Here is a 19,090-nt window from a genome sequence, read left to right on the forward strand (position 1 = left end):
GCTTGGTGCTGGCTGTGAAATCGAGGTGGGAAGGGGTTGCAAGAGCCCATCCGTTTAGCCTCCTTAATGTGGCAGCAGGAACCTGGTTTGGATTCAAAGCCCCCTTTCCCCAGGGTCTATAGCTTTGTAGGAAGCCCCATCTCTTGTGTTGTTCAGGAACAACCTGTATAATGGGTCGTCAGGGTCTTGAGAGGGTATTCAAGCATCAATTTTAGTGCCCTCACCTCTGGGAGTTCCCCAGCTCTGAGACCCTGGGTCAGCGGTCTCCGATGGCCTCCATCATCTTACCCCTGCATGGGTGGCTACTAGTTTGCAGCTACAGGCCACTCGGACATGTTCCCCACCGTAATCCTGAGAGGTAGGCAGGGCAGGGGTCATCATCCCCACTTATGGAATTAGCAAAGGAAGACTCAGAGAGGTAAGTCATTTGCCTTACCTCTAGTCAGACATCAGCAGGTGGAGTCACTTCCCAAAAAACCGTGTGCAAGGAGATGGAGGAGCAATGACAACGTATCTAATCAGAAAGAAAAGCAGAACACGCCCAACTGTGGCACAGGGTAGAACTTACCAAGTTCCAGCAATAGCACCATTGTATTTCTGTTACTCAGAGCCACCCCTTGGTTTTCAGGTATGACAGCTTTGGCCGCCTGACAAATGTGACCTTCCCTACTGGCCAGGTGAGCAGTTTCCGAAGTGATACAGACAGCTCAGTGCATGTCCAAGTAGAGACCTCCAGCAAGGATGATGTCACCATAACCACCAACCTGTCTGCTTCGGGTGCCTTCTATACACTGTTGCAAGGTAAGTCAGGTGGGGGGCTTGGGGACTTCGAGGCAGAGGGGTGAAGGGGCCCCTTTGCAAGAGGTTGATGTAAGAAATCAGTTGCTACTAGAGCCGCCCAAAAACAGGAAAGCATCACAACTGGTTTCTCTGTGCATTGCCATCTAATGTGCAGAATACACCAGCCCGAGTCCTGTATATTCTCTCCCAGAAGCTTCAGAGTAAAAGTCCATTGTCTCATCCCATTATCATCAGAACAAAGGGTAGAGAGTGCGCTAGCTGCTAATCCAGGTGACCTCACTATTCCGCCATTCTAAGGGTTCCTACTCTCACCCTGCTGTGGGTGAGGACAAAGGACAATAATAATTATACCTAATCATGAAAGGGATCTAGGCATGGAGAAGTCTTTGCTGAAGCTCAGGTGAGAACAGTTTGTACCTTCTCTAGGAGTCCATAGAGAAGAGACCCTTCTTCTCTGCACCCATCAAATAATCCCTGGTATGAGTTGACCTTTTAGCTTTCGGTAAATCACAGTGATAAAACCTTGCTGCGAACTAACCATCTGCCTCAATTGTCCTCAAGGGACGTGGTGACCCAGAGTGGAGCTTGTAGCTTTGTTGGCACTAGTAAGCATGAAAAAGAAAAAAGGTATCACTAGGGAAAGCCTTGTTTGATTTCTCCCCGCCCCCCCCCACCCTCTGGATGGCTTTTGGTACTCCCAAAAGCTTTGACAGGAGTAGTAAAAAGAGCCTTGGGCTAGGAGTCAGGGGCCCAAATTCTATTCCTGACTCTGCCACCACATCATGGGGGTGGGGGCCCTCAATTTTCTCCTTGAGGAAGCGAAAGCAAGTTGAAGCCATGTCGAATGGTATGAGACAAAGCAAGGAGCAGAAGCTCTGGACTAGACAGACCGGGCTCCCTATGCCTACTGTGCTGGTTCCTACCTGTGTGAATTGGGTGGAATCATTCTTCTCTGAGCCTCAGTCTCTGGGTCTGGGAAACGGGGCTGAATTAGGATACCTGCCTCATACCCGTTGCTCAGACGATCTCCTGACACACTGTACGTAGAGTGACCACCACGGGCCAGACTCATAGTATTACTCAGTACTTGTTGGATTAATGAACTAGTATTTCATAACTGACACTTCGGTTTACCATAAGAAAATAACTATGTATTTTCACAACCGATTTTACTCCCAAACATAATCCTGTGTCTATAAAGAAGCTCAAAGAACAATAGACGTTCTCAGAGAAAGAGAAATGATATCTTGCAGCTCCTTTCCCACCAGCACCTATAGCATAGGTTGGGACACACCCCAGGGATTTAATGCTCTGACTGCGTTACTGCCAAAAGGAGGTACCAATTCCGAGCCAGCCAGGTTCTGCCTGGCCAAGGACAGACACCTGCCCTGCTGGCTCAGACACCTTGTCCTTCCCTGGGGTTAAGAACTGTCTTATCCATTCCACACCTCTGAGCTGGCTTGCAGCATTTTTCTCAAAAGTTAGTGCAGCCTTTCTTATATTTAGGCAACTTTTTTTAAATTCAAAAGTACCACATTTCCTCACCTTTAAAATGTACCATCAATTTGATAGCAACTTTTCAGCTTGGAAAGGAGGGGAGACACACGGCTCAAAATTCATACAAGGACTTAAGACACATTCCAATTTCAGAAACACTAAAGTGGGAAAAGGAAAAATGCCTCTCGGAATCCAGGAAGTGCAGTACCTGTTTCCTCTGTGGTGCCCCTGCCAAGATCCCTTTCCTTTCAGACCGGGCTTAGATGCTCCATTTGGCAGCCGCCTCAGTAGAGTCTTCATAAAAAGCTCTTTCAGCTTCATCTTACATCTGAACTATGGGAAGAAATAAGAAGCAGCTGCTAATGAGGGGCAGGCTTGGGGAGTCACAGCTCACATTAAATGGGGATCGTTTGAGATGGGCCTCTACAAGAAACCATTCCATCCAAAGTCACCATTAATGGACATATGTGCATTCAGCAAGAAGCAACTTTAAAAGATAAATTGACACAGGCTTTTTCTCCATTCAAAGGAGGTAAAATACAGATTGCCAGTGAATAATGCATAGCAAGTTTAAGGCAGATCTTGGGATTCTGTGTGTGTGAGAGAGAATGAGCGGGGGAAGGAAGTGGGGGGGGGGGGGAGTGGCAGAGGAAGTTCTTGTCCGGAAGGCTCAGCGAGGGTTTTCTACAAAACTATACCTTTTTTTTGTTTGTTTGTTTAACATAGCCTGTAATAGATCTAGTTCAATCCAGCAAATGTTTACTGAGCACATACAATAATAACAGTGATAGCTAACATTTTGGAACACTAATTAAGTATAAAGTAGATTTTTAGTGTCTTACATTCATAGTCCTGTTTCAGCTTGCCACAACGCTATGAGGTATTATTAACATCTCCATTTTCCAAATGAAGACAGTAAGTCACTGAGAGGTTAGGTGGCTTGTCCAAAGACACACGCCTGGTAGGGTGTTTAGACCCAGACAAAGAGGTTCCAGAACCCATTCTCTTAACCACTGGTCTAAAGGCCATGGGAAGCTATTGAAGATGCATGCTCAGTACTAGAAGAGTTCACTATGACAGATCTGTGCCACGGGGTGATGGAGGTAGAGGAGAGAGGACAAGAGATGTACGTGACTGCGACTAGTACAGTGCCAAGCACATAAAACTAGTACTAGCTAACATTTACGTACTACTCATTACATACCAAGGACTACTCTCAGCTCTTCTATTCACTCTCCCACTTAATCCTACAAGGTAAGGGTCCAGTTATTATCCCCAAGGTGCAGATGAAGAACCAGAGGCATGCGAGGTTAAGGAATTTGCCCAAGAGAGTGGCAGAGCTGGGACTTGAACCCCGATAGCCCGGCTCTGAAGGCCATGGTCTCCTTCTCTGGGCAGTTGCCCTGTCGCAGCAGGCACTTAGGTATTTGAGAGTGCCTTCATACCAGAGTGGCAAGCCCTGCACCCCTCAGCTGCAGGACCACTAGTGAGGCCCATAAAGAGGCTAAGGGAAGAGAAGGCATTCATTCCGACCAAGGAACTGGGGAAGCTTCTGGGAAGAGATGACAATTAAGCAGAGCCTTGAAGGGAGGACTTGAGCTGGCGTTTATTGAAGAGAGGAAGCACCAGCTGAGGAAGGGCAAGAGGCAGAAGACTGCAGCACAAACTCAGAGATGTCTCCACTTTTAGAAAAGAACTGTGTGCATTTTACAGCTGAAATGTCCTCTTCTCCAGAAGCTTCTTTTAGCTAAAGATCCTAATTTAAATGTTTCAATCAGGTTTAAAATTTCAAAATCAGATTTATTTTTAAATCATTGGTATATCTATGCACATATATGTATAAATATATGACAGTGACTTCAAACATACATGTGTTTGACATTTTGTCAGTGACTTAAGTATTGGAGTTATTTCTCACCTTGTTATAAAGAATATTGTTACCCTGGTGTATATTAAGAACCTTAAAAATGTTCAACCCTTTGTTCTAGTAACTTAACCCAAAATGAAGACAATGATTTATCCAAAAAGTATATTTTTTAAGAGATGTAATTCACATACTATAAAATACACCCTTTTAAAAAAATTAAAAATATATAATTCACACTTTTAAAGTATACAATTCAGGGGGTTTTAGTATATTTGCAAAGTTGTGCAGTTATTAATGCTATCTAATTCTGGAAAATTTTTATCACTCCCAGAAACAAAGCTCATACCCATTTAGTGGTCACTCCCCATTCTGCCTTTTCCTCACTAACCTACTTTCTGTCTCTATGAATTGGCCTATTCTGGACATTTCATATAAATGGACTCATTGATACATAATGTGGTGTTTTGTGTCTGACTTCTTCCACTTAGCATAATGTTTACAATATGTTTATTTGCAGTGCTAACTTTGTAATTATGAAAAACTGGAAACAATATCTACTTGAAAGTTGGTCAGGTAAATTATGGATTTCCATATAATGGAATACTATGCAGTCTTTAAGAAAAACATGAAAAATATTCAACAGTATAATACCATCATCAGTGAAAAACCATAAGCAATTACTTTGAGCTATCAGTGTATTCAGAAATATCCTAAAATCTAGGAATATACAAAATATTTACAATAGCTTTCTTTGGGTATGAGATCATGGACGATCTCCCTCTATTTTCCTAGTTTTCTTCAATGATAGTGTTCCGTTTCCATAGTCAGAAAAATAAACCCATTTAAAAACACTGCTACCCCTGATGCGAACCGCCCCCCACCCCCAAGCCCATGCCCAGCCCTTCTGAGCAGAGCTGGTCCCTCTTTCCTTCAGACCAGGTCCGGAATAGCTACTACATCGGGGCTGACGGCTCCCTGCGGCTGCTGCTGGCCAATGGCATGGAGGTGGCGCTGCAGACCGAGCCCCACCTGCTGGCGGGCACCGTCAACCCCACCGTGGGCAAGAGGAACGTCACACTGCCCATTGACAACGGCCTGAACCTGGTGGAGTGGCGGCAGCGCAAGGAGCAGGCTCGGGGCCAGGTCACTGTGTTCGGGCGCCGGCTGCGGGTAAGCAAGCCCCGGGCGGGTCAGGTGGGCGGGTCGGGCCTCAGCCTCTGGAGCTCTGGAGGTCGCTCGGGTGGGGGGGTGGGGCGGTGGGGAGAATGAGAAAATGGGGACCAATCCACAGAACCAGGTTCCATTCTTGAAACTGGCCCTGGGGGTGAACGTTTTCCTGGGCCCTTTGCAAAAGGGGGAAAGTCAAGTAGGCACCCCCCCCAACACACACACCCATAATAAGTCTCGAATATCTTTTTAGCTGTTACTTGGGGAAAGAGTATTGGCTTTAGTGTTGGGCCTGAGTTGGGTTTCCAGCTTCTATTATACTCTGACTGAATCTGAGCAAATCCGTAATGTCCTTTCATTCATCCAAAGCCTCAGTCTCATTGTCCAAAGGAATGGGAAGGATAAAATCAGTTTCACAAGTTGCTACGAGAATTAGAAATAGTATATAAAGTGCCTTGTATGGAGTCTAGCACACAGTGAGTGGTCAGTCATACCTACCACCGTTGTTGTTCCTGCCATTCTCACCACCGTTTTGGTCATTACTGTTATTCATATGGAGCTGTTTGGAACCTAAGCCCCATCCTGCGCTCTTTCCAGGCAGTTATCCCCCTACTAAATGAGCACAACAACGCCCCGCCCCCCACCCCGGCCGTCACCGCCAGTGGGTTGGCATGTGGGGCGTGGCAGTTCAGAGTGCTTTTCAGTATGTGAATGCCCTGAACCAGCCTGTTCTCTGCCTCATGCCCCATGCTTCTGGGGAGTGTTACCTCTGACCCAGGCCAGGCCCCATTGCCTAGCTTCTTTTCCCTCCAGCTTCAGAATGGAAGGTGAGGGGCAGCGTGACAGCAAAGAAACTGGCCCTGGCTTTCAGCACAGCCCCTTACAGATGCCTGGTGCTCTGCAGACACTTGCTGGGCTGAAGGGAACCACAGAAGTGAGCAAGATGTTCCTGACTCCCTAAAAACCACAGAAGCACCCTCATTCAGCACGGCTCGTGTCTCGACATAGCCAGCATCACACAGCGGGAACCCAGAAAGCCGGGCTTCCTGTGTTTCCTGCACGGCCAAGAACTAACGGCAAAAATCGAATGTGGGAAAGAGCCTTGCACTAGTTCCTTGAGGCAGACCTCACTGTCTGTGCTCTCGGTGGCCTGCCACCCTCTGCAGCCTCACGGAACCCCCGTCTGAATTCTCCAGGAGCCCCTCAGGCACGTCTGAGGCAATGTGCTAAACGGGAGGTTTGACCTTGGTCTGATTCCTGCCTGGGCCTGGTTGTGTAGCCCCAGCAACTCCTCTGAGTCTCCCCCTCCTCTGTGGAAACAAGATAATATATTCCAAGTACCTAGCCCGGTGCTGGTAGACCCCCAGGTGCTCAATAAACGGAGGCGATTAGTGCTGTTAGGAATTCCCGTCTGTGGCGTGAGCCGGACCAAAAGTTTCCCAGGCTTTAATTGGTCCCTCTCCCAGCCTGAGATTAATGGTGCTCCAGTCGGGTGACCACGTCTCCACGTCCTCCCAAAATAAATGGCCACCCACAGTGGCGGCATGTGGAATTAGAATGTTAGCCGGGTGCGCCTCCCCATAATGGAGCTCATTTTTTATACAACTGGGAACTTTTTTAATAAAGAAAAATGTAAAATAATCTCATTGCCGCCACTGCCGAGCACAGGAAGCATTAGGCGGTTCCCCAGTGAGCTGCTTAATTCAATTTTATTAATTTTGCCACAGAGGTTTAGCTCCCCTTCACTAGGGGTCCTTCAAGGGACAAGGGGGGCAGCTGGCTGGGTGGCACCCCTTTGGGGGGGAGTCGCAGGGGACCTTGCAAAAGAGGCTTTGAAATGGCCCCCAGCATTGGTGGGGGTGTGGACCCTGCATCTTCCTTTGCCCTCCCGGCAAAGAACACAGCTTCAGTCTCCAGCGCGTCCAATTTTTCATGGGAATTGTCTGCCACACTGTTTTTGCTCTGCAATTGTGTTTGATTACCCCTGGGAAGGCAACCTTATTACAACCAGGCCATTCACAGCTGAAGTTGTCTCAGCATCATTATAAATCCTTATTTTCAAGGTTTAAGAATTTGTTTGGAGAGAAGGGGGAAGCACACGTCTCTACTTTCCCTGAGAATGACCGTGATCATTTGCTGCCTTAATGGAAATAATTGCAATCATTAATTCAGGACCTTCTAGTCACCCAGAACTCCACTAGGCAGTTGACTTAGGCTTCTTCAATCCTCACAATAGCTCGGTCTGGAGGAAGAAACTGAGACTCAGAGAGGCAACGGCGCTTGCCCAAGGTCACACAGAAAAGCGGTGGGTCACAGCATTGAGGCTGGGATCCTGGCCTTACTTTCTAGACCTGAGCCCTTTTCACCGCACAGAGCCCTCCAGGGCCTCCCGTTACCGTGGCCCACATGTGCGCTTTTGCGTCACGAGACCTACGTTGTCTGCTTTCCTTACTTGTCAGACTCAACCAGTGACTAATGGAAGAGTCACAAAGTGTACCCAGCTAGAGGGGACCAGCATTTTAGCTTCAGAGTGCCTGGCAGTATTTCAGGGGCAACCAGCGCCTACGGGGTGGATCCCAGTACGGAAATAGGCCTCTGAAGTCTATTTCTTTATGAAACTATGAAAACCCCTGACTTACTGCTACCTTTGTGGGAGCCCTGTATTCCTGACTCTGAAAGGAAGTTGAATCGTGTGCTGACCTAGCAGCACAGGTAGACATCCTACAAAGGGGATCCGGATCCTGGAGGCAGGAGCAGAATGTCCCAGAGCTAGGACTATGTCTGTCCCCAGGCACGTAGAAAGTGTCCTAGACTCAAAACGCACATGGCCTCCCAGGGCCTCCAGGAAGAAGACGACACCTTGGGAGCTGACTAAGGTAACCAGGAAGCCTTAACTATGGTGGCAGAGGGCAAGAGAGACGCCAGAGGGGATGGAAGGTCCAAGGCCCCTAAAAGGGACAGACACACTCAGAGGACCCCTGAGCATTTGTCAGCATGTTGCCGTAGTGAGAGTCACATCCGGACGCAGTCGCTCACAAGCCAGGAGATCTGGAGGAGGTTCCTTCATGTCCATGAGCTTTGGTCTCCTCAGTGCCAAACGCTAGCACATTGCCTAGCACATGAGAAATTGGGTCATGCATGAATTTGCTGCACCCACCTGGCCTCTCCCCTTTTAGGAGAGAGTCAAGAAGGATCTACCTTTTTGTCCTCATTAGAAGAATCCCATTAGGAAACGATATGGATTGTCTTCAGAACTAGCCACTGTTGGCTCAGCACCTGCACTGTCTTCATTCTCACAATAGTCCTATGTAATTGGCATTATTATTCCCATTTGACAGATGAGGAAGCATCACAGAACTGACAGGTGACAGAGCCAGGACCCAAACCCTGTCTGTTCACACCCATGACCTGTGCTCTACTCCTCTACTCAGGACCTTCTCACACCGAAGTTTCCCATGCCCAGATTAACTCACTCTTTCCTCCTGCCCCTTCTCCAGGTTCACAACCGGAACCTCCTGTCCCTGGACTTTGACCGTGTGACCCGCACTGAGAAGATCTATGACGACCACCGCAAGTTCACTCTCCGGATCCTGTATGACCAGGCAGGGCGGCCCAGCCTCTGGTCACCCAGCAGCAGGCTGAACGGCGTCAACGTGACGTACTCCCCCGGGGGCCATATTGCTGGCGTCCAGAGAGGCATCATGTCGGAGAGGATGGAATACGACCAAGCGGGTCGTATCACATCCAGGATCTTTGCTGACGGGAAGACGTGGAGCTACACATACTTAGAGAAGGCAGGTGTCCGTCTCCCCAACACTGGCTTTACCATCCAGAACGCCAGTCGTTGTGGCTTGACCCATGGCCAGGCCCAGCGTGCTGACTTCAGTGGGATGGATTAGACCTATGTGGTCTCCAAAAGGAAGCGTTCGGAAAAATCTGCAACAGGGGACCGGGGAGCCCAACAGGTATCTGGGTGCATTATAGTGATGATGTGACAGGTGGGAGTTTGGGGGCAGGAGAATGGGCAAGCCCCACGTGATAGTCTAGAGCCAGGAAGAGGCCCAACGCTAACTGGTCTCACAGAGCGGGACTCAGGGTGCAGACCCAGGCAGGGGTCTTCCCCCAGATCTGGGGCACACCATGTGATCCGGTCACAGAGAACAGGGCAGAAGCCTAGCGATCAGTCCTTAAGCAGGAGGTAATTAATCCTGAGCTTTGAATGGTGAGCATAACTTTAGTAAATCCCTTCTGCTTAAGGTCAGGATTTATTGCATCCCAGGGGCTAGGACTCAGAAAAGCCCTGAAAGCGAAAGTTGGTCCCAAATAGGAGAAAATGGGAGCTTTGCTGCTGAGAAGCCTCTAGGTCTGTTACCTCCTGACTTATTCCCGAAAAAGACCTGCACCTCAGGCCCCCATTCTGGAACCCACATCTTTACTTTGTTTCCTGCTCACGGTCACCTGCCCAGAGCCCATGCTGTGCTTGGTCTGTGCTCAGTCTTCCCCACCCTGTGCTGGGTGAGCATCTTCAAGAGCTGTGTTCTGTGGTGGTGCTAAGAGAGACCTTGGGGGTCGTCCGACATACCTAAAAGCTCAACCCAGAGGGGGAAGGAACCTTCCCGGGGCCACACAATAAGCCCACTCTATTAGGAATCAGGTTCCCCCCATTCCCAATCACAGCCCGCCCCACCCCAGCGTGGGCCTGTGACCTGTTTTCCTACATAAACAATCATGCAAAGCCTTAAATGCCTTTCTCAGATGCGGTCCTTACCCTATGGGCCACGTGGAGTGCACAGAAGTTCTTTAGCAGGCAGGAGATACCGTCAGGCTGTGTTTCAGCAAAATCGTTCTTGCCTGAGTAGGGAGACTGATTTGAGAAGGAAGCTGAAGCAAGGAAGCCAGGAGAGAGGCTGCTGCCGTACTCCTCGTCAGTGTTCCCTACCTTTCTCACACACCAGCACCCACTGAAGTCATCACTTTTGTACCACACGAAGGGGCGAACAGACAAGGCTGCCCACTGCAGGAAGACAGATGGCCCGAGTGCCAGGGCCAAGGGCTGAGAGAAATCCCTTTTTTTTTTTTTTTAAGATTTTGTTTATTTATTTATGAGAGAGAGAGAGAGAGAACACGTGAGCAGGGAGGGGCAGAGGAGGCGGGAGAAGGAATCTGAAGCAGACTCCGCACTGAGCGCAGAGCCCGACGTGGGGCTGGGTCCCATGGCCCCGAGATCACGACCTGAGCCGAAACCCAGAGTCGGACGCCCAGATGACTGAGCCATGCAGGCACCCCAGGAAGTCCTTAGCTTAGCACATTTGTGTCCCCACTGCAGTATCCTGGGGCACACTGGTTAGAAAGCTGTGGTTTGGACATAACTTAGGAGAACCACCAGTTTCCGTGGCTGTTTATTCCTCTCCTCTTAGTCTTAGGCACACAGACTTACCCTTCCTCCCCACCACCCTCCTCTCACGTCTTTGTTGTCCTCTCCCTCCAGTCCATGGTGCTGCTCCTCCACAGCCAGAGGCAGTATATCTTTGAGTTCGACAAGAACGACCGCCTCTCCTCTGTGACGATGCCCAACGTGGCCCGGCAGACCCTAGAGACCATCCGGTCCGTGGGCTACTACAGGAACATCTACCAGCCACCCGAGGGCAACGCCTCAGTCATCCAGGACTTCAGCGAGGACGGGCACCTCCTCCACACCTTCTACCTGGGCACAGGCCGCAGGGTCATCTACAAGTATGGCAAACTGTCAAAGCTGGCTGAGATGCTGTATGACACCACCAAGGTGAGCTTCACCTATGACGAGACAGCAGGCATGCTGAAGACCATCAACCTACAGAACGAGGGCTTCACCTGCACCATCCGCTACCGCCAGATTGGGCCCCTGATCGACCGCCAGATCTTCCGCTTCACCGAAGAAGGCATGGTCAATGCTCGTTTTGACTATAACTATGACAACAGCTTCCGGGTGACCAGCATGCAGGCTGTGATCAATGAGACCCCGCTGCCCATCGATCTCTATCGCTATGATGACGTGTCAGGCAAGACAGAGCAGTTCGGGAAGTTTGGGGTCATCTACTATGACATTAACCAGATCATCACTACGGCGGTCATGACCCACACCAAACACTTTGACGCGTATGGCCGGATGAAGGAAGTGCAATATGAGATTTTCCGCTCCCTCATGTACTGGATGACTGTCCAGTATGACAACATGGGGCGAGTAGTGAAGAAAGAGTTGAAGGTGGGACCCTATGCCAATACCACCCGCTACTCCTATGAGTATGACGCTGACGGCCAGCTCCAGACGGTCTCCATCAACGACAAGCCACTCTGGCGATACAGCTATGATCTCAATGGGAACCTGCACTTACTGAGCCCCGGGAACAGTGCGCGGCTTACCCCACTAAGGTACGACCTCCGAGACCGCATCACTAGGCTGGGTGACGTGCAGTACAAGATGGACGAGGATGGCTTCCTGAGGCAGCGGGGCGGGGATGTCTTCGAGTACAACTCTGCTGGCCTGCTCATCAAGGCGTACAACCGGGCCGGTGGCTGGAGCGTCAGGTACCGCTACGATGGCCTGGGGCGGCGGGTGTCCAGCAAGAGCAGCCCCAACCACCACCTGCAGTTCTTCTATGCAGACCTGACCAACCCCACCAAGGTCACCCACCTTTACAACCACTCCAGCTCCGAGATCACATCCCTCTACTACGATCTGCAGGGGCACCTCTTTGCTATGGAGCTGAGCAGTGGTGACGAGTTTTACATAGCTTGTGACAACATCGGGACCCCTCTTGCTGTCTTCAGTGGAACAGGCTTGATGATCAAGCAGATTCTGTACACGGCCTACGGGGAGATCTACATGGACACCAACCCCAACTTCCAGATCATCATCGGCTACCACGGTGGCCTCTACGATCCACTCACCAAGCTCATCCACATGGGCCGGCGGGATTATGACGTGCTGGCTGGTCGCTGGACCAGCCCAGACCACGAGCTGTGGAAGCACCTTAGTAGCAGCAACATCATGCCTTTTAATCTCTACATGTTTAAAAACAACAACCCCATCAGCAACTCTCAGGACATCAAGTGCTTCATGACAGGTGAGGATTGGGGCTCGTTCAGAGGACAGGACCCACTACAGCTCTGGTCATCTGACACGATAGTCGTCCTTGAAAAAGCTGGTATGGGGTAACAAGAAACATTGGCTTTCTCTTACAAAAGCATTTTCCAAAGCATTTTTTAAGAAACATTGGTTTAGAGAAACAGCCTGGAAAAACTGGTACTGACATCAAATTAATTTAACAGGGCAACCACCATTCTTAAAATTTAGTAATACATTGCAGCTTATGAAAGGCTCTGAGAAGTCCATAGTAAAGAGAACTGATTGGTACCTTTACCCACGATTTCTCATTTGACCATGAAGCCCCTTTTCCCACTGTTTCTCAAATATTTGAGCATAAAACCCCTTTTTTCACCATGAAACCCTAATATTTCACTGGATACACCCCTGAGAATACAGTTTGGGAGTTTCTGGCCCAGAGATCAGGCTGGCTCTGAGTCCCCGATAAGGTGGATGCAGGTATAGCTAAAGAAAAACAAAATCAGTTTTCTTATTTGGGACGATGTAATGGACAGTCACGCAATTTACTTAACTTCCCTGAATTCCAGTTTCCTGATCTGTAAATTAAAGTTAGAAACCGACACTGACACTGGTGAATTAAATATGCACAGTGTAAATCCGCGAGCAACCAGTAAAGAAAAAAACAGAGACATAGGTAATTAGTCAATAGTGGAAATAAAAGTGAAGGCTAAAAAAATATTCAATCCAAAGAGGGGAGGAAGAGGAGATAAAAAGAGAAAGATGGTTGCGAGGGTGAAATGAGATACATTTAATAACCTGCCTAGCACAGTGCCTGGCTCGTGTTGATTACCTTTCCTCTTCCCGGATTTAAAAAGTGGGCTTTGTTTTCCACGACTGTGAAACCACCTGAAATATCAGTGTCCCCATTGGTCACACATGCCAGAAAAGTCTCCAGCAGCCACAGTCCAGCCAGCAAACCGCCACTCACAGGCCAGCCACGAAAGACCTCAGGAGTCAAAGCAGCTACAGGGATTCAGGTCTGGATAAAGCCAGCACTCTTTATAAAAGAGACTTTGTTGTTGGTACCAGTTGGGCGCCTCCCGACTTGCAAACCTGGTAATCTCCTTCTGTTTTTCCTGTGATGCCAGCTATGCCTGCACCCTATTTCAAGGCAGTTTCATTTTCATTCAACAAATGCCTTCTCTGTGCAGCCACTGTTTTAGGCACTGGGCATAGAAATATGGTCGCTGCCCTCCAGGAGTGCACACAGCGGTGGGGAGGGAGACAGTTGCTGTCCAGTGTGAGGCGCCCAGGATGAAGGTTTGCCCTGACGGCTACTGAAACACTGGAGGCACAGCTGTCTCTGCCCAGGGAGCAATGGATGCGTGGGGCCCCCTTCGCAGTGGACATTCATCAGCCGGTAGGGTGAAAGGCAGTCCAAGGAGACGACCGCACATACAGAAGTCTAGAGAGGGCAACAGGGACTGCTCACATAACTGCCCCTTAGGGAAGTGGCTTCCTGGCCCCCCGAACTTGGTGGCCCAGTTTGGACCCTTTTTCTGCAGACACTGATTGGAAGATTCCCAGTGGTCATGTTGAGAGCAGGAGTCCCAGAATGGGGCAGAAGAGGGAACACAGTAGTGGGCAGGTGCGGTGGTGAAAACACACTTGGGTCCTGTGGGAAACAGGAATATCCCAACCACGGTCTCACTGTGCTCAACTTGCTGGCAGCCCTAGAAAACTTAACAGATTTAGGGCTCATTTCCATGACATCTGTCTGCATCAAGCATGCCCCCTGCCTCATCCTCCAGTGAGTGTCTTGTGAGGTATTTTGGCAGGTTAGTTTAGCTGGGGGAAAAAATGGTGCAGGAAAACATTTTGCTACTAAAAACCAAGACACCCCCAAACCTATTAGCTTCCACGTGAGCTATGTGCAGCCTCACTCACACCCAGCAGTAACACCAATAAAAAGAGCATCTTTTTTCCAAAACTTTCTTCAAAGGTCCTGAGATACCCTCCAATGGGATAGGCTTAGGTCACATGACAGCCCCTGAACCATGCACTGTGGCTGGAGGGAGAAAACGCGCTGACTGGCTTAGCCTAGGTCACATGCTCACTTGCCGCAGGTGGAGTCAGCATCCCTACAGCTGCACAGATACCCCAAAAGGAAAGAGCGGGAAGGCAGAATGGGATGCTGGAAGGGCAACCACAAGACGTCCACTTCAGATACATCACACACACTAACACAGTAACCCTCCCGGGAAGCCTGTAAGAGGGGGATCACTGACCCCATTCTCAGAGGAGGAAAGTGAAGGTCAGAGCTGTAATGTAACCGGCCCGCTGAGAAGTGGCGAGCCTGGGGCTGGAACTCTGGCTCCGACTCCAAAATCCTCATTCAGGCATGGAATTCACTTTGTAGTGTGCACACGTAGAAGGGATTGTTATTCATCGCTGCCCCGGGTGGCCACGCCCGAAGTCTGGGGCGGACGGGTAAAGAGGAGCTTTTTAACTTGAGGGAAATGTCTAGCTCTGGTGTCATAAAAACGAAGAGTAAAATTCCCAACTCTTCAGAAAAGCGCCGTAGAAAAACCAATGAATAAATCAGTTTTCAGCATTTTTCCTAAAGGCATCATGAGAAATGTCCCTACCTCCCATCACTTAAAATTAAGGCCCAGCCCTCTTTTCAGCCCCCTGGTTTCCTGGGAATTTGTAATATTCCTGCTAGAAGTTTTCCTTTCCAACTACAAATTCAGATGCAAGTTCTCGGCCTCAGGCAAAAATGGCTTCGTAGGGGACGTTTTCCCCCCCTGTTCTGTTTGTTTTAATTTCCTAAAAAACCATCTGCCACGATTCATAGAGTCGGAGATTCTCAAAAACTCAGTGAGGAAAGGGACTCTGGAGGAAAGCTAGTCCAAGGGCCTCATGTCATAAATGAGGAAATGGGGGGTCCAGGGACGCAGAGGCCCGGGTGCGAAGGGACCCAGAAAACCTTCTATGAGCCAGGAACCGAGCTGGACACTTCAGAATATAGTATAGGATACCCAGTCCTTCCTGTAACAGACTTAGAACAGTTCCCTCTGTATGATGGCTGCCCAAAGTGCCAGCACTATCAGCGCTCTTCTCCATGGCTTGGTGAAAACCATTTCTACCACCAGTTTGTAGATCCGGAATCAGAACCTCAGAGAGGTTGAGGCGACCGTCCCAGTTCACAGTCTGCAAGCTGGGGAGCCTGAATTTGGACCTGGGTTCTGTCTTGCCTCACCATGCTCTTTCCCTTCCACGATCTTTCTAGAAGTAGAACCTGGGTTTCTAAGCTGCCCTTCCTACCTTCCCTCCACGCCAGTACCTCTAGATTTCACACCCCACAGAGGGGCTCTGGGACGTCCAAAAAACACAAACAAACAAAAAACAAAGGCAAACGTGAGGTTCTCGAGTGGGAAGACAGCATGGGTTTCTGACCTGCGCCCGCCAGTTTTTCTTTCTGGTTCTCTCTCTGCCTTGCTGAGCTGCTCTCCAGTTACCTGAACACTCCCTGCACTCACCTCCCCTCTCCCGCCCTTGCCTTGTATGACGGTCTTTGCCTGAAGCACCCCCTTCATCTCTGCTGAAGCCTGACAAAAGGTACACAGCTTTCAATGTCTGCCTGAAAGGCCACCTTCTCCGGGAAGATTTGTCAGCCTGTCCAACTGAAAGACTTCTGCCCTCCTGTCATCTTTCTTTCTTGTGTCAAAGTTTTGCATGCCCACGTCTCATCTCCCCTTCGGGGTCCTGAGTGTGCAAGGTGAGGGTCAGTGTAACACGCTCCTGAGCACATTCAGCAGCAGTGGGCCCGGTAGCGGGTGGCACGGCATCCAGCTTCCTTCTCTTCCTTACGCCTCGGCTTCCCTGATTCTGTTCCTCAATGAGCCAAAGGCTCATGGCAAAATCCTCCCTGTCCCTCTGCGTAATATTTTATAATTAGTAACCCCCCAGGAATGTTATGACATCAATGAAACCAGTGCCTGTGGGGCTAGATCCTCAAGCCCAGTATTAAAGATTGGAAAATGAAGGCACGGGGAGGTTAAGTGACTTCCTTCGAGTCACTTCCCAGAAGAAATGAAAGGTATGATCAGCGTGGGGGAAACCCTTTGAGCTTTGGTACAGGCCATCTTGTCACTTGCGAGAGGAGGGAGGGCTTATTTCTTAAGTGAATTTTCTCTTTGAAAGCATTCATTTATATCTTCCCTTTGGGTGTGGCTGTCCTCCACAATGTCCTACGGATTCCGGGAGAGGACACGGAGGGTCCACAGCTGCCCCCCCGGGTGTGAGGCCAAGGCCCCAGGAGATGGAGTGACAGAACAGGGGATCTGGAAATATACACGCTACTGGATACACTCTTGGATACATACCCAGGAAGGGGACACCAGCTCCCGAGAGTGCACGCGGCTTTTATAACCATGAAACAGTTTTCCAAAGTGCCTGTAGCAGCTGATTGTCCCAGCTGCAGCACCCCTCCCCTCACCCCCCCCCCCCCCGCAGCCTAACTCTGGGCTCATGTATTGGGATATGTCACCTCTGAGAGCCACTTACTCCATGAGGACATGTCTGCTTCTCGCCCACCCAGATGTGAACAGTTGGCTCCTCACCTTTGGATTCCAGCTGCACAACGTGATTCCCGGCTACCCCAAGCCAGACATGGATGCCATGGAACCATCCTACGAGCTCATCCACACACAGATGAAAACTCAGGAATGGGACAACAGCAAGGTAATTGACACACACAGCTGCCACCCTTAGGCCACTCAGACATGACGGGAGTGGGTCCAGCAAAGCTTTCCAGGAAAGCATGGGCCCGTAACAGAAACCAACGTGGTACGTCCACAGAGCCTGCCCGAAACCGTTCAGCAAATACGTAGGAACCCTCCCACTGGCAAGCCCCTGTGGACCCAGCTGTAACAGCACACAGACCCTCACAAGCCCTATTAAGTTTTCTATGTTACGCCGAGTTTGGAAATCTACAAAAACAATGAGCCTTTGTCACTACCCAGAGCAAAAGTGCAAGGAGGGAACATGTGTTCTAAATACAAACGTGGTATTTTCTGAGCACCTCAGTGCACCTGAACTTGCCTGAGGTATTCTACACCAGTTAACTCACAAATATCCCCTGGTATTACTATTCACATTGTACAGATTTAATGCCCGAGGCTTTCCAGTGCCACACAGCAAGGGAAGGGTTAGAGCTGGGATTCAAACCTGGATCTGTCTGTAGGCATTCAAACAAATGTTACTTTCTCTTCTGTTCCTTTTATGACCCAGTTTGAAAGACTCCCGGAATTCTATAGCTGTAAAGGTCCTTGAAAACAGTTTTTGCCCACCCCTCACTTGAGGCATCGTTTTGCTCATTTCTTCCTCCCCTCCCCCCCCACCTCCCCCTCTGCATAATATACGTAGTAGGAGCTGGCTCTTCCAGGCCCCATGCTGCACCCAGTGAATGCAGGAGTGGATCAGGCAGAGAGCAGGCCTCCCAGGGGATCCCAGTGGAGGGGGAAAGCCAAGTTGTTAGATGGCATACCACTGGCAGCCAGAAACTTAACGCATCCAACCTGATTCCATTAGTCCTCAGCTGCCTCCTTCCTCTAGACTCTGAAGAACGGGACTCTGCGCCTCTTGGCTCTGGAGGCACCCTATATTCTCCTCTTTCAGAGCATTCACCGCACTTGGCTTGAGTTCCTGTTTTCTTCCTGTATCTCCACTAGACTCTGAGCCCCAAGAAGGCAAACACTGGGTCTTATCTGGTACCCAGTGTACTGCCCAGCACCAAAACTTTCGTTGAATGAACAAATGGTTGAAAGAAGTAAACAACCCTGTGAGCATCTATGAGGAGACCAGAGCTCAGAGAGAGACTTGCTCGAGGTCACTCAGCAGGAAAGACGATGAGAACCCCTAGTGTGTCTGACCACAGAGCCCGTCCCCTTTCTGTTGTTCTCTGCTGCCATAGCCCTGCCCCTCTGCCCGGCTCCAATCCCCACCACCCTCCCAGGACGGCCTGGCTGTGCCTAGAGCTGCTTCCAGCAGCTCAGCTCCTCCCCTCAACCCTCCCCCCAACCCCAGCTTCCCTTCCCCCCTGCACAGAGCCCTGGTCTCAGACGGCCTGTTTGCCAACCTCGCCTGTCAATGAATTATTGATTTCTGCCCTTGGCAAGCATCGGAGATCTTTGTTGTTGAGCACTCCAGCTTTCGTGAAACTCTAGGAAATAATTGTTCACAGACAAGGTTCTATTAATTATAAAGAGGACTTAATTTCAGTGAGAATCCAATGGGCCTGTTTCTAAAGCCGTTTCCCTGAGTTGCCGATAAGGCCCCGGAGCCCACCCAAACCTGGCTTTGCCAGGCTCCCTGAGCCATGGGAGGGACTGGTAGGTGGTATGACACGGAGACAGGGCCCAATCTGTCCCCCAAAGCAGCCAAGAGCAGGGGCATCTGAGGAGCCCCCAGGAAGCACTGTGGAGGCAGAGCCCTCCTTGAAAATCATTCATAACACGACAGAACAATAAAGCAGGGCAAGAGAGTTTATATAAATCACCACTTTTCGTCTTCCTAAGCCTCCTTGCCAAGAACGCATTTCTGGCCATTGCTCCATCTTGCATCAGCCCCTTATCCTCCAAGTTCCAACTCAGGCATGAGTCTGTCCTTGA

General features: G+C 49.8%; 1 protein-coding gene across 2 annotated transcripts in view; it reads left to right on the top strand.

Moving 5' to 3' along the window:
- TENM4 (teneurin transmembrane protein 4) overlaps positions 1–19,090 on the top strand; it is a 711,368-nt gene that overhangs the window by 686,067 nt on the left and 6,211 nt on the right. For both annotated transcript variants that reach the window (XM_027580077.2, XM_035722936.1), the window contains 5 exons: positions 629–801; positions 5,100–5,335; positions 8,830–9,126; positions 10,821–12,435; positions 17,020–17,162. In XM_027580077.2, the coding sequence (XP_027435878.2) occupies positions 629–801; positions 5,100–5,335; positions 8,830–9,126; positions 10,821–12,435; positions 17,020–17,162 (2,464 nt within the window). The remainder of the gene's footprint in view (positions 1–628; positions 802–5,099; positions 5,336–8,829; positions 9,127–10,820; positions 12,436–17,019; positions 17,163–19,090) is intronic.

Source organism: Zalophus californianus, chromosome 11, assembly GCF_009762305.2.
Source record: "Zalophus californianus isolate mZalCal1 chromosome 11, mZalCal1.pri.v2, whole genome shotgun sequence".
NCBI lineage: Eukaryota > Metazoa > Chordata > Mammalia > Carnivora > Otariidae > Zalophus > Zalophus californianus.